Consider the following 16132-nt stretch of genomic DNA (forward strand, 5'->3'; position numbering starts at 1 on the left):
TCGGCGTCGGTCGTCCCGTCGACCTTGTTTTCTGGGCCTTGTGTTTGGCAAGCCGTTGCTGACACCGATCATCAGGCTGCAAGACATGGTGGTTGAAGTGTGATCGGCGTCGGATTTCAGTCTACACAGTAGAGGAGCGGCCACGCCAGAGTATAGTACAGGCTGTGGATGGAGTCGCTGGAGAGCAGCTCTCTTTGATGCACCAATGGACGGATTTTGGTGATGTCACAGCATCCAATGATGACGATCTGGCAGCCTCCCAGCTTGCTCAAAGCAGTCTGGAGCCGCCTGTTGTGCCCACCTGCCAGGCGAGCAGCCAGTAGCAAATGATGCCATTTCCGAGAGATCAGTTTGTTCCAGACAGCTGTGCTCGGGTGGAGGTGCAGATCGTCGACCAGACGGGCAATTCCAGGCCCTCCGCCACTCATTGACGTCTCTTCTTCTGCATGGGTGGAGCAGGAAACACGTTTGCCGGCGGGAATGCAAGGGGCAGGTCGACCCCTGGGCGTGCTTGCTTCCCCGCCCAATCGCCTCGCGACGCAGGTGGTCTGTGCCCTGACCAACCCCTGAATGCGACAACGGAGGAGGACTGGCGGTGGGCTGGACCGACCGACCTGGATCCGGAGGATTCTTTTCTTGTCCACTTCGGCAGCGGCGACAACCAGAGCAAGGAGACAGGAGAGCCGGCGACGGCGAGGGACGCGATACCCGACGACGACGCTCCTTTCTCTTGCCATTCGTTTTTTTCTTGCGGCACGGCTGGATTTCACTCCTTCATCCAGTCCAACGTTGTCTTCTCTTCTCGCTCGGGAATTCTGACGCACGAGGAGTTGCGTTTCCCTGACGTTCGTTTCCGGCCGACCGCTCGTTGCATCCCACCTCCGGCTTCCGACGTCGAAACACGTGTGCACACCCTCCCGACCGCCCCTGATCCCCCATCACCAGACATGTCGACAGATCTCTGACAGAAACCCTCTCAGTACACTCACGCACCAAGGCCGTCACCCGCCGTGCGTCATCTTGCTGTCGGCACCCGTTTCCGCGAGCCTGCCGTTACCTATCCAGTCATTCATTCATCTCCAGCCCACCTTGGAAGGCATCACACCGAGCCGAAGCCAACCTCATCCACTCTTTTTTTTTTCTTTTTTAGAGAAAAGTTTTTCTGTGCCAATTGTCGGCCGTTGTCAGCGAGACTGGGGCGCCAGCACAGTCTCTGAGGTGATCGATCACAGCCCACCAGGTCCGTCCCGTTGGTCGCTGGGTGGTGCGTCCAGGAGAGACCGAGAGCCCGGGAACCACCGAGTTGGTTTGTGTGGTTGAGGTCGAAACATTTCTGCTGAAAGGGAACACGAGGTTTGTGCACCATGCTCCGTCCCGTCCTGGTCCGACCCGGACATGCTCCTGCTCCGCCTCCCATTTCCCACATCTCCCCATCATTACCTACCCCTCCTGAGCCGGGGCCGACCCCGGTTTGGGCGCATGCATTCACTCATCCATCAGTATCCGGCCATTCACACACCACACAGCACGCTGTTCCGGCGAAGGGTTGATCCTGGCCGAGGTTTTTTACGGCTAACATGGGCATTTTTATGCAGTCCTGCAGCTAAAGAGAGAACCGCTGGAGGCACCAGCTTCGAGAGCTCCAAGCTTCTTCTCGAAAGACGCCTAGCCCGTTTTGGACTAGTCCCACACTCTTCAGCCAGTCACGAAGCGGCCCGGCGTTTCTCAGCGTCGTGTCCAATCTCCGCGACTGCCTCCACTCTCTGCAGCCCCAAGACTGCCTGCACCTGCGCTCTTGCTGCTGCTGGACCAACCGCCTGGGAAACACAAGGCGCCAACGGCTCGACTCAGTTCCTGATTCCAACGACAACGAGCGTGCCTCGACCACGTCACCCCAACAACACACCACAACACCTGCCGCTCCTCGATATCTCTTCTTTCAACCGCCTCCGAATCCCAAACGCTCGATTCCGGTTTTTTTTTTACGGCACGACCGACCACCAAAACAGAAAACCCCCCTCATTCTCACCTTGCCTTTGGCGCAGCATTCCCGACTCTCAACGCTCATTCAATTGGTCCCGTTCGCAAACCTCTTTGTGTTTCGGCCGACTGAGATTTTGTGCGACAACACGCTCCATTTTCAACGTCCGGATTGCACTCTCGTTTCACCCCGATAAATTGGCCGGCTTCTTCGATCCGTCGCGCTTGGCGATGGCCCCGGTCTCTCGATATCTCATACCAGCCGCGTAAAACTTTGGTCACGAACCTCCAAGCGCGGTGTACTCACACAGATATCTTCCAGCGACGTGATGCGGCTGCCCTTTGCGCGGCGCCGCGGCGCGCCGCAAACCGCCTCGGCGATATCTCTCGCCCTCGCTTTCTCGGCGGCGCCAGCGACCGCCATTTCCTTCACCCCCGTTCCCGACCCGAACCTGGACCTGTCCCAACTCGGCCGCGTCGCTCTCGTCGGCGACTTCTCGGGCATCTCGCTCTACCAGTACGAAGAGCAGCGAGAGCAATTGTCCCGGAACAATGGCACCGAGCAGCTGCTCGCCCGAATGCCTAACGGGCTGTTCGCCCCCCTCGTCCATACCGACGCGACAATACGAACCATGTGCTCCATCGACACCGAGGACGGGACGGTGGTGGTCTTGGGCGGCAATTTTACGAGCATACGAGGCGATGACCCAGGAGCGACTGCCACACAGTCCAATGCCATTGCCCTGTTCGATCCTGCCACGGGCGCCGTCACTCCTCTCAAGGGGATCTCAGGCCAGGTCAATGCCCTGCTCTGCGACCAGGAGAGGAACACCGTGTTTGTCGGGGGCAGCTTTGTGGGCGCAGCCTCGACCAATGCGCTGGCTTTGAAGGCGAATGGGAGCTGGGAAAACCTGCCGTTTGCCGGCTTCAACGGGCCTGTCGCGGCCATCACCAAGTTGCCCTCGGGGAGCATCCTGTTCGGAGGTAGCTTTACCGGCCTCGGCAACGCCAGCATCCCCAGCACGCGCGACGGCCAGATCATCAACCTCTCGTCGGCCACCATTTCGGCCGGCTCGTCCTCGTTGACGCCAGGCTTCGACGATCCCAGGAACATCGTTTGCAAGACGAGCGGCGAAGACGGGCCCGGCAACACCTGGCTGCTGCAGGATGGCGCGCCGGGCTTCTGGAGCGCCCGGTTCCGCCACGGCTTCCGGCCGACCAAGCTGCGCCTGTACAACACGCACCAGGACGGTCGCGGCACCCAGACGTGGCGTTTCATCGCCATGCCCATCAACGGCATCATGAACTTCACCTACATCGACCCCGCGACGGGCCAGAACGCCAGCTGCACCAACGAGTGCCCGTTGAGCAACGACAAGTCGATCCGATTCCAGGACTTCCACTTCGTCAACGTCATCGGCATGAACGAGTTCCGCATCGACATCTCGGCCTTTTACGGGAGCGGCGGCGGTCTCAACGGCATCGAGCTTTTCGGTGACGACATCTTATCGTATGCCGTTGCAGACTTCAACGAGCCCACGTGCGCCGGCCTCAAGTTCCCCTCCGAGGCCACCGCCACGGGCCCCTGGACCGTCACGCCCTCTTTCCAGAGCAACTCCGAGTACCTGACGGCGCAGCTGGCCGCCCCCATCACCAACGAGTCGGCCTCGATCGTCTTTACCCCCGACATCCGCGAATCCGGACATTACTCGGTCAACCTCTACACCCCGGGCTGCCTGCAGGACAACACGTGCCCCCTGCGTGGCCAGGTCCGCCTGACCGGCCAGATGACGGCCGATCCCACCAAGAGCCAGCCCATCGACGTCACCCTCTATCAGACCAACAACTTCGACAAGTACGACCAGATCTACTTTGGCCTGGTCGACGCCAGCTCGGGTTCCTTCCGTCCCCGGGTCACCATGACGCCGCTCGCTGGCCAGGACCTGGCCCAGATGACCTTCGTCGCCCAACGCGTCAGCTTCACCTTGATCAACAGCACCGGCGGCCTCAACGGCCTGTACGAGTACACCCCAGGCGCGCCGGTCAACGCGAGCGAGTTCATGAAGTCCGCCTTCAACCGCCTCGGCGCCAGCTTCTCGGCCACCTCGGCGGTCAACTCCCTTGCCACCATCGGGGAGGACACCTACATCGCGGGCAACTTTAGCGCCGGCGACAAGCGCAACGTCGTCGTCATGAAGGGCAGCAGCAGCGAGGCTACCGCCCAGGCCCTGGGCGGTGGCCTCAACGGGGAGGTCAAGTCGGTCTTTGTCAACGGCACGATCCTCTACGCCGGCGGTGCCTTTACCAACACAGCGGACAATGCCGTCGAGGGCCTGAACCGCGTCGCCGCCTACAACTCCGCCGCCAACACGTGGAGCCCCCTCGGCGCCGGCGTGAGCGGCAAGGTGAAGCGCGTCGTGGGCATGACGATGAACGTCACCAGCACGGCCCCCGAGCTCGTCGTTGCCTTCAGCGGCGACTTTGACCGGCTGCTCGCCTTCGGCGACTTTGCGGACGTCAAGGTCGATGGGTTCGGCGTCTGGGTGCCGTCCCAAGGCAATTGGCTGCAGAACCTGAAGCTGCCGGTGGAGCACATCGAAGGCATTCTGTCGGCCTCGATCCTCAACCTCGACGGAGGGCACTCTCTCTACGCCGGCGCCTTGTCCTCTTATAGCTTGGGAGCGTCCGGCGCTGCGATGCTGAACGGCGACAGGCTGGGCCGCCTCCCGATCGATGTCGAGGCCGCCGCGGATTCCGCAAGCGGCCTGTCCAAGCGGGCCGTGTCGCTGGAGGATGGCAGCATCCAGGGCGTTGCGACCGGCGTGTTCGACACGAATAACGGCAGGAATCTCACCATCCTCGGCGGCCATTTCTCCGCCAAGGCCTCCGACGGGTCGACCATCCACAACCTCGCCATCCTCGACGGGTCCGACAACGACAAGGTGACGGGCCTTGGCGACCAGATCTCGGACAACTCGACCTTCGTCGCCATGGCTGTCGAGGGCGACATCCTGTACGCCGGCGGTCGCGTTTCGGGCACCGTCAACGGCGCGAACGTGAACGGCCTGATCACGTACAACCTCGCCAGCCGGTCCTTCAACACGCAACCCCCTGCCTTGTCGGGCGGAAACGGCACCGTGTCTGCCATCGCCGTGCGCTCCAGCACCAAGGATGTCTACGTCGGAGGTTCCTTCACCTCGGCCGGTTCTCTTGGCTGCCCGGGTGTCTGCTTCTTCAGCACGGAAGCCTCCCAGTGGAGCCAAGCCGGTCGCAACCTCGACGGCAATGTCACTGTCCTTATGTGGGCCACTGACAACATCCTAATCGCCGGCGGTACCCTCACCATCAACAACACCATCCCCACCTTCCTCGCCCGCTACGACGCCACCCAGCAGAGCTGGGACGTCTACCCCGGCGCCGACCAGCTCCCTGGCCCCGTCACCGCCCTCACCGCCGGAGCCAGCGACGGCAGCCAGATCTGGGCCTCGAGCGTTTCGTCCAGCGACGGCTCCGTTCACCTCATGAAGTCTGACGGTGCCACCTGGCGCCGCGCAGGCGAGTCGGCCCTGGAACCCGGCACCGCCATTCGCAGCCTGCAGATCTTCTCCCTCACTTCCTCCCACGATGCCGACGAATTCCTGGCCGAGGACGAGAGCCTTCTCCTCACCGGCACCATCGTCCTTGCTGGCTTTGGCGCCGCCTCGGCTGTGCTGTACCATGGCGGCGACAAGTTCGTGCCCTTCGCCCTCGCTGGCCCCGCCGCTCCCTCTTCTGGCTCAGGTAGCATCGCCCGCGTCTTCTCGGAGCACGGCAATTTCTTCGCCAAGAGCGGCGGCAAAATGCCGCTGGTTTTTGTCGTGCTCATCGGTCTGGCGATCGCCCTCGGCCTGACCCTGCTCATCGTCGCTGCTGGCGTCATGCTGGATCGCATCCGCAAGAAGCGCGAGGGATACGTGCCTGCCCCAACGTCCATGATTGACCGTGGGAGTGGGATCGCCAGGATCCCGCCCCATGAGCTGCTCGAGGGGTTGAACAGGCACGGAGCGCCCCAGGTTTAGGAGCCTTTGCCGAGCGAAGAGGAGGAGTGGGAGTAGGAGAATCTGGCCGAGAGGGCCTCTCTGCATCTGCGTTTTGCATTTATCGGGCAATGGTACACTTCCATTACATACAAGTCGGGTGGCGCCTAGGAACCGGGCCCAAGGGCTCCAGAAAGAGGGGAGACTTGTCGAGGTGATAAACGGATGGGATCGATGACACTTCCTGGGCGGGATGGCGCGGCATGCTGGTTCGGCGTTTTAAAAGGAATGATGGAGTTTCTGCGCGTTCTTCGCATTACACGGGGCTTTTTTTTTTCTCTTCTGCTTCTTTGTTCGGTTATACCATGGATGGATTGCATGGCATGATACCTTACCTTATTATTCCCGCCTTCTGACGCTCTCTCACAATGCCTTTCTGTTTTGTTTTTATTTCTTCTACTTTTACTTATTTGAATCCCAACCCTCTCCGCCCCCTCTGAGCATCTACACATGTACATAACCCCCCTCCACCCTGTTGAGCATCAGTAAGGTGTGGAAGAAGGTGGAAGGGTAGGAGGAAAGAGGGAGCGAAGCGAGCTGAGGATGGGATTGCTGGGGAGAGTCAGATGAATGGCGGTTGGCGCGTGTGTATGTGTGTGTGTGTGTGCGTGTTTGTTGACAAAGGCAGGGCAACGGCCTTGTTCTTAGAATGAGTAATCTTAGTAGTAGCAGCGGCAGAATCAAGATTTTTGTCGTTGAACTCTGTCCGTGTTCGTGTGCTGTCCGTCGTGATGCATTGTGATGTGTTTATTTACATCCGTCAGGGGTTAAGGGGTTGATGCATGGCAGCGTACATTGGATCCGGTACGCTTCCCAGGTTCCCAGGCAGCAGCAAACAAGCGGCAGCTTCATCTCCTCTTCCCTCCCTTGATCCTCACAGGATGAGATATATGAGCGAGGAAGAATGCGAGTAGAGCATGATGGGGTTGTGGCTTCGTGAGCCTGTTCTGGACATTTCTGTATCGTAGCATCCATGCGCCGTGCAACGATTTATCAAAGTCGCTGAAGCCAAGTTCTTTACAGCGTCTCTGCCACCTTCATCCGCCGCAAGAAGCCCGAGAGGTTTCTTTCGGATACATCCCCCCAGTACGCAGAGCCACGTCGGATTTCCTGATGCTCAAGGTGCCCGGGGACGAGGAGGGTTCTAGGTGCTCGATCGATGCCGCCTGCCCCCCTTCGTAGCGGACCGGCTCCCGGCTCCGTAATTCAAGGGGCTTCGTTGCCAACACTGTGACAGGCGACAGGCACGAATGCTGCTGGCCGTCCAGATATGGGAGAATCTCATTTCCATGATAGACAGGACCGTCAAAAGCAATGCTGTACGCCTTCCCAGATGAGAAGGCGGAATGAACTACGATGGTAAAAAGGGGGGGGGACAGTGGTGACGGTGGTGGGCATCGGGTGGGGGGAGAATCGGAGGCGTGTGCATGACGCAAGCGTTCGGGTACAGAGGGGGTAGCTTGCCACGGAGGTGGTTTGGTTTGGTGTAGCGTGGTGTGGTGTAGTGTAGTGTAGTGTGGTTTGGTGTGTGTGGTGTGGTGTGGTGTGGTGTGTTCAGGTGTCTTCTACATGTGTGACTGGCCCTGGAATATGGAACATGCACCTCCCGGCGGACCGGTCACATCTTCACTCGGTTCTCTCCGGCTTGCCGGATCCCGTCCCCCTCCTATCCCCTACATCTCCCTCACTCTTTTTCTGATGAGTTAGGTTCGGTTGGGTTGCCGGTGCTGAGATGAGGAGAAGAGGGAGCTCCGGAGCACGAATGCTCGTCGTATAGGCACCGTACGCCTCTGCTTGCTTTTCCTCTTGCTCGACCCCTGAGGAGAGGGACACGTCGCTTGCGCGAGAGCAAGGTCCCAGGAGCGGCAGCTAGACCGCGACTGGTGCGGATAGCTTAGGAATACCAGCGCTTAGCCAAAAAATCCGGCGCCTGAGACATGCAGTTTGGGATTTGGTGATGACGGGGCTTCCACACCCTTCGTTCTACCGTCGGAGGTTTTGACCCGTCTTGCGGGTTCGTTGGTCAGGATGCCATGCAGCCCGCGTCCATTCTGCGTACTCCACGTTGGCGCGGATGTCTGTTTCTATGCTCTGTTGGGAACGCCATGCATTGACACTTCCTTGACGACATACACCGCGGGAGACAAAGGGGGCTGCCCGATGGTGGTGGTAGTGGTGGAGGTGGGGAAGCGGGGGAAACACGACGGGAAATGCGAAAAGAGCTCCTCTGGGACGTACTGCGTAGTAGCTGCTAGGGGCCAAAAGAAGGAATATGCTGCTGAGTTGTCCCAGCCTGATTCGTCTCTGGAATCTCTTCGGAAGCAGCAACCCTTCCTCCGGAAAAAAAAAAAAAAAAAAAAAGGGAGAGGGGGGAAGGAAAGGGGGTGGGCGGGGGGGAAGAGGGTGCGGAAACGAATTAATCAACTTCCTCACGCCAGGGCAGGGCATTCTCCGTTGGCACAGACCGAGGCAAGGTGGAGAGAGCCAAGTACGAAGGATGGGGTAGAAGAAAGAAAAGAAGAAGGAAAGAAAGGCCAGCCCCCATCTTGCTTGCGCCTCTGCGGCCTCGCTCCCTCGTCACGCTACCTCACCGCTAATTCCCACCCTTCCTCGTCGTCCCTTTTCCTTCTTCGATCCCCTCCCTCACTTGCTTTGAGCTTTACACTGCGAGTATGGTATGGACGTGAACCAGAGCCCTTGCGCGAACGGAGAAGCCCCACGAAGCCGTGATCACGATCACGCAAAGGTGGTGAAGCCAAGGTGAAGAAACGCCTCACCGATGGTTGACCCGCCAGCAGGCCCGGCGCAAGGCGAGAGAGAGAGGGTAGAGCGTTTATCCACCGGCCGGAGCACACACCGTACCGACCTTCCTGACTCGTCGTTCCGGGTTGCCAGGGAGTGGTTACAGGTCTCATCTGGAGGCGTGCTTGGAAAAGGCGTGAAAGGAGCGGTTGGGTTCCAGCCTGCTGGCCAGTAGGAGGTAAAGTGCGGATGGGGGGGGGGGGGGGGAGTGGGCGGCATGTCTCAGGGGAGGCCAGAACAGGGCGAGAAGGAATGAGCCGGAGTTCTGCTGGCTTGCTGGACTGCTGGTTGGTCTCGGAATCAGTTCTTTACAATCGGGTCTGGCCAGTGTGATGGATGATCACGGGGCAGGAGACAAACGGAGGTGGGGGAGGGGGGAAGGGTGGGAGGAATACGGGTGGGCGTGAAGGCAGAGAGGCTGCGTGTACTGCGTAGGAGTACCGGCATGGATTCAAGACTTGCCTACACAGTACACTGTGCTCTTGTAACGTTACCAGCTTCCGCGATTAAGGAGACCTGGGTCCTCGTGGCAGGCCCGTGGGCCTTCTTCTCTCGCCGCCTTTTTTTCCCTCTCCTTCCCACTGGGTTCTGGGACGCCGATCACTAACGGAAGAGGCACACTCATCAGGTCATCGAAAGACAAAGCCGGGGGGAGGGCTGGGGGGTCGGGGTTAAGAAAGCAGGCGGATAGACACGCAGCCGTGACATCGGCAGAGGATTCAACAACGGGGGAGGGTTGTTTGTTGCTCGGGGACCGACGGACAGGACAAGAGGACAATGGGATGACCGTTCCTTGCCATCGCTTCGGGGCCGACATGCGCAGTAAGAGCCGCGCGTGATCGCCATGCTCCCCCCTGCAAAGCCAGGTTGTTGGGTCTGTAGGACTGCGGCAAAGGACAGAGACGGGCTCTGCGCCGCCGTGATCGCCAAAAGCTAGGCGGCAAATCAGGACGGGCTGGGGGGGCTTCTTGGTCCTGAGCTTCGCCCATGAGCGTGCGCGCGCGTGTGTCATCTTCGACATCCTACGTCTGCCGATAGTGCCCGGGAGCTACTGACGATACCTGAGGACCTTGTGCTTGTGGGAGGGCCAGATCTCGGGATGCCGGCCATCCACTCTGCGCCCGGGGTTCGATCGAGGCTCTGTCACGCGATGAATCGGTGATTATGCGGCTTCGGCAAGCGGCCGGAACGTGCGCATTATCCCTCATCACCGAGAGAGGGGACGTACAGGCGGGCGAGGGGGATGTCCTGGCGTCGGCCGGCTAGTTTGGCGTAAGAGCATCAGCCATCGCCTGACGGCTCGCCCAGCAGCGTGGGCGTGGCCGTGGACGGGGACGCGGCACAACGCGGGAGGCGGTCCGCGTTGGGCCGAGCGCACCCCCGGCGCTTCCGCTTCTGCCAGAGCCACCGGCGATGTTGTCAAACCCAACGAGGTAGGATTTGCGCCGGCAGTCAACTGGAGAGGATATGCAGAGTGCCTTGGCTAGGAATGTAGTGTGTAGATCCACCCCCGCAGAGCGTGGAACATGCAGGCGTTGGGTTCGCTCGAGCCTCTTCAAGGAGACCGCGGACGGAGCGCTCAGGAGCATCACATCTCACCGACAAGCAGCAGCACGTGGCCCAGCTCTCAGGCCCAAGGGCGACCATGGCCGTTTTGTGGAACATGGCTGCGCATTGGTGACATGCCATTCAATGCCGGACCACGCTCCGATGTTGGATGTTGTTGTTGTTGTTGAGGCGATTGTCACAGCACCCCGGCACCCCAACACACCACGGCGCCACGGCAATACAGCATCTGCTGCGTTACTTTACGTCTTTGCAGCTGAGCAGCCTGGATGCCCCTATAGTAGATGTTGCGCTCTTGATACAGTCTGAAATGCCGTTCCGCGGATAACCAACACAAAAAGGGAGGGTAGGGTAGGGGGGAGGGTTTCGGAAGTCTGATAACGTTAGCGGCATATTCCGTTGACAAGACTTCGTGTTGAGAGTGACAGGAGATACACCCCGGTCCTTGACTCGGCCCGTTTTGTCTCGCCAAACGGTATTCTTCTGTCTCAGAATCTCAGCGCGTCGTTCGTGTTGTCAAGGTCTGACAAGCCCACGGGGGTTTGATTCTTGCAGCGGCATCTCTGCGGTCGGACCTGGCAAGCCACAAGCCTCCCCCCCCCCCCCCCAGCCCCTGTCTCCCGTGAGCGCCGACGGACCAGGAACAGGGGAGGAAGAAGTGCAAAAGCATAGGAAGAAGAGGAACCCCAAAAATCAACCATAGCAAATGAAAAGCATACACAGGAAACAAACAATCAAAAGTGAACCAAGGAAGAACGGGTAAAACATTCCGTTATCGTGAAGTGGACCAGCACGCCCACGTACCTTAGACAAGGGTTGGCAATTCGGTCGTGCGATTTGGCAGCGTGCTTGCTTGCTTGCCTGCCTTGCTTGCTTGCCTTGCTTGCTTTCGTGCGTCTGCCCTGTCTTTGTGTAAGTCAGCATCAGCCAAGCAACCCAAGGTGACCTTGGAGGACGCAAGAGCACCTTCACTGTAAGCAAAATCAGAAAGGTACGATAATTACATGCTGTACGGTGTAAAGTAAGGTCGTATGGCACGTATTGCAACACGGGACGGCGCGCAGCAGCGTCTCGAAAACAAAGGGGGGGAAGAAAAAAAACCACCAACCCCCCAGACCACCCAGGGAAAAAACGACGCCCCAGGAGGGAGCCGTCCAAATCTCTCTATCCCTGCTGCACGATAAACAAGCCACCCGATCTGCTGCTTGGTCGATCCCGGATGCGAGGGGGGCGGGTGCGGGTGAGCGACGGGCGGGCCAAGCATCTGCCGTCTCTTGGCTCCCAGGTGACCGAAAGGGGAAGGGCGCATCCTGCCCGATTGAGCCATCCCCCCAGGGTGGGGGGTGGGATGAGCAAGGCACACCTACTATACTGTGTACGTTGGCGGCCCGCCTATGTACTGTGTATGCACGTACTGTATGCAGTATGTATACACGGTACAAGTGAGTTGCAAGTAGGTTGCGGATGCAAGTTGATTGTCGGTCGTGTGGGCTCTTTCTCTCTGCGATCGCTGAAGCAACATAATTCTGGTAAAAACGCCAGCTTCCTTCTTGGGAAGAAGCACGGGTCAAGCAGTGGCCATGCTGCCGGGGTGTTCTGAATAAGGTACCTCGAGCATCCCCGGCAAGACATGACGCGGCCGACACAGCAGCCCGAAATGAGAACCTTGATGGTTCAGCCTCGAGGCAAGCACTGTGTAAGCAAGCCTCACCCGAATCGGGCACGGTCGGTGGCAGGTGACAGGTGACAGGTGACAGATGGCCGGGACGGAACAGCGCAGCGCAGCGCAGGAGAGTGCAGCGCGGTGCGGTGCAGTACAGTACATACAGTACAGTACAGCACTGCCGTAAGATACATACAGAGAGGTGTGACAAAGATCCGGCACAGACGGGTTGTACGCAGTAACTACATATGCGTCGGGTCGGAGCGGAGTTGGGACGGCGAGCTTCAAGGGCTACCCGAGAGATACCTGTCGGCAAGCTCCTAGCAGTTCCCAATCCGTACCAACCTGCCCAAATGAAGGTTCCTCGACCACATCGAGTAGCTGCTGCATACAGCATGTCCAGAGTACCCGTCCAAGCAGTCAACTCAACCTAGAGCCGGGTTGTATCGCAATGGCTGGGGATTTGTTGTTTCCTTCCAGTTCCTGCCCTCTCCCCCTTGCCCACCAGGATCAGAGAGAGCGAACAGCTCAAGGTTCGAGAACCCAAGGTTACCACTCACCTACCTACTATATAGTGCATCTTCAAAGCACTGCTCTGTTCTGTTGCCCTGAAGATCTTCACGCGTCGCGTCGCCCAAACAACGATCAGCACTGAAAAAGAAGATGCGGAACAGGCGAGGACGGTGTCGTTTCCAGCTCTCCACCCCACCCGGGCACGCCAGCTGCGTACCCTTCTGTCACCCGAGTCTTCAGCCGCGCTGCCCAAATCCTGCGTGCAACGCTGTGAGGGGGAGGGGACGGCGTGGTGAGGGCGAGGGCTGGGACGGCCCCGGCACTGGTCCCTGCAGCGGCCGGCGACATGTCGGTCGGAGACAAACCTTAACAACTACCGGCAGCGGCTGGCTCCACTCCAGAGGCTGCCATGAGCTCTCCTCGCGCCTCCTCGACCTCAGCATGACTCAGGGCATCATCACCTACTGTGTACAGCTGATGGACCCTAATTCAGCCTTCCGTGGGCGTATATGTATGTAGATTACAGCATGTGTGTGAGTGAGTGTGTGTGTGAGTGTGTGTGTGTGTGTGTTGCACAACGTTCCGTCCTGTCCTGTCCTGTCCCTCGTTGCGGCGCAGATGGGGATGGATGGATCCATGGACGGGGCCGGGCCTGAGAATGAAAACGTTGAGCACCTGCTCACGGTACGGCAGCGTTACCTAGGCAACTCTACGTAACGAAGGTATGTGTGTACGAGTGTACTATACTATATGTACTATATGTGTCTGTGAGTGGCCTACCAAGTCAGTACTGTGTACTGTGGTACTTTGTACATTATTCCGCCCAGGACGGATGGGGAACGGCACAGGCGGTCTTGCGCTGTGCCGTCTGCTGTCTCGCTTGGCCAGTTCATATCTCGCGCCTAGCATCCGCCCTTCGTCTGGTGACCGTGAACTGGCGCAAGCACCTCTCAGCCCGTCCCCCCGGGGCCTCGTCCCCCGCCCTCCCCTCCCCCGTGCCGCGCCGCGCATCAAAGCCCAGGTGAGCACTTACTAACCAGCGTTGGGTTAGCCAATAAGGGCAAGGCGTCCCGCGGAGCGTATCCACCCGCCAGGCGGGCTTGTCGCCCTTGGCTCGCGCCAACGAACGGGCCCAGCCGCACGGCTCTTGGTTTGCGCCAAGTGAGTTAGCGGTGCCAAGGAATAAGGCCATTCTCAATCGCCGTTGTTGCTACGCGCAGTCTGGGCCCCGATCCAACTCTCTGGTGTCTTGAGGCAAACTTTTTTTCTTGTTTCTTTTTTGCTCGATCTATCCACCGTGTGCTGTGGGAACGGCCGTTAGTCGATCGGGGGGTAGGAGGGTTATGTGGCTGAAAACTAGCGGATGGAGCGAGCGGCGATGCCGCAGCTGCGAAGGAGGGCGGGAGGTTGTAAAATGAGGCCCTCGCTGGACAACGAGCCAAGCTGGCTGTCTTTTGACTCGGGAGGATACCCTCACCAGGCGCCCACCACAGCGCACAAGATGGCATTCGTCAAGGCCCTTGTGTTGATGTCTGGTTCCTGCTGCGTATAGTACATATTACAGTATTAGTGCACTTGCTGTATTTGCTGTATGCATTCGTACGGTTGTAGTGCATGGATCAGATAACTACACGGCAAGCCCAGCAAAGCTACACTCGCCCCAAAAAGCAAAAGGGCTTGGCCGGGCTTGCATCAGCTCGACCAGCTTTGTTTGTCTCTCTGTGACGGTGATTCTCGATCCCATCTCCCACCACCCCTGCGACATCTGTAACACACCCTTGCAAGGCGATCCTCGTGGTCGGCAATGACGGCGATAGCCTGCTGCTCCGCCGGCGATCCTGTTCAAATTTCCACATTTCTGAAGCGGAAATCAGGGCCAGGGGGGGGAGGGAGGGGGGAGGGAAACCGAGTTTTGCGATCCCAAGATGCGGGGAGATGCCAATCTGGAAAAGCCTGATGACCCGGTTCTGTTGATTGTTGGAATTTAGAATCCTGTATAACGCAACACAAATGCCACGGTGAAGAGCAAGGTCGGAAGAACCCACGGAAAACAGGGACCCCGGGGACATGGCGAGAAAAACGACAGAGACAAAGACAACGCAGCACAACGCAAGACAACACATCTTGACGCTCCATCCACGAACCCACCTGCCCGCGGGCTGGAACCACGGGTCCCTGATGATCTCTCCTGGTGCCTGACAATCACGCTCGTACGCGCAGATCCACATCGTGTCTCTCTTGTTGCGCGGGGTTACAGATGACAGACGCCATGGGGGTTGGGTGTTGGGTGTTGGGTGTTGGGGGGGGGGGGGGGGGGGAAGGGGAGGCAGCCGGCTGGAGAGAGAAAAAGAGAGCACCCGTTCACGCGCCGGGGATCTCAGCGCGGAAGAATCTCGGTAACTGGCGCGCGCGGGTGGTGATGGATGGCGTGCTAAGCTGCGCAACCTTGTCGGTTGTGACGGGTATCACAGTTCTTTTTTTCTTTCTTCTTTCTTTCCTTTCAACACGTCCGGTTCGCCTGGTTCACGTGTGGTGTCGAGGGAGGGAGAAAGTGGTTGTCCCCGTCGCGGGATCCCGCCAGCCAATGTCGGGGTCGCTCGCAGTTGACGTCGCCGACCTGCCGGGGTACCCCTGCTTCGCCACACTGTTTCGTGCGGCCCGTTGTGGTATGGGCGTGTCGATCCCGCTGTAGCGACCCAGACGGAAGCAACGTTACCTACCCGGGCGATTGGCGTATGCTAGCCGCATCCCCAGGTAGCGTACGGCCTGCTATGGATGTACTATACTACCGCCATGGCTGCGGGGGGAAGGGCCTTGCTTTGGGTTTGGCGCGCGTGACGCCTGGCGCTGGAGATCGGTGACTGGACTGGGAGAAGCGCGGTTCCAGGCGCAGCTGAAGGGTGAGGACGGCCAACGACGTCGACGTGAACGCATACCGTCCCCGAATGCGGCTGCAGCCGTAGCTGAGGACCCCCTTTCATGGCAGCTTGGTGGGGAGTATGGCAAGTTAGTGAGGTAGCATTGTAGGTGGGTTATGCCCACATTGGATTTTTGCTTTTTGCTGCGCCTGGCCGTGGGTGGCCTCGAGCAGCAGCGGCAGCAGCAGCAGCAGCAGCAAGACAGAAGAAGCAGAGGGCGCCGGGGTCAAGGTTCAAGATTTCCGATCTGTGTACGAAACAGGAGCGCTGGTGGCTGGATAACCACACAGTAGTTACACAGTACACAGTAGGTTGGGTCGCGGGTCGACATTAAGACCTACCGAGCACTATACACAGTAGGTACCTACACAGGAGTTGTGGACGGATAGGGGAAACTGCCAGACAAATCTGCCCAAAACAGCGCGGCTCAGGGCTCTCAATGATGGATACCTGGGTGCCGGTACCTGACTGAACGTTTGGGCAAGCAAATGCCAGGTTCAGCCCTCTGCACAGCACGCGCACAGAAACGGCTCTTAGACCAAGGGGGGACCTCGCGGTTTCGCCTTTTTGTCGCTGCTAGGGCGAGGCCATCTCACTAACCTTGTTCGCTCGTG

The 16132-nt window shown here is 59.1% G+C and overlaps 1 protein-coding gene across 1 annotated transcript; it reads left to right on the forward strand.

Moving 5' to 3' along the window:
• Positions 1 to 2309: 2309 nt before the first annotated feature.
• On the forward strand, positions 2310 to 6038 carry VTJ83DRAFT_5974 (uncharacterized protein; the record flags this gene model as incomplete). Its single annotated transcript, XM_071012633.1, has 1 exon — positions 2310 to 6038. The coding sequence occupies one exon, from the start codon at positions 2310 to 2312 to the stop codon at positions 6036 to 6038; it is 3729 nt and encodes a 1242-aa protein (XP_070865349.1).
• Between the last annotated feature and the right edge of the window lie 10094 nt (positions 6039 to 16132).

The sequence above is a fragment of the Remersonia thermophila genome, chromosome 5, assembly GCF_042764415.1.
Source record: "Remersonia thermophila strain ATCC 22073 chromosome 5, whole genome shotgun sequence".
Lineage (NCBI taxonomy): Eukaryota > Fungi > Ascomycota > Sordariomycetes > Sordariales > Chaetomiaceae > Remersonia > Remersonia thermophila.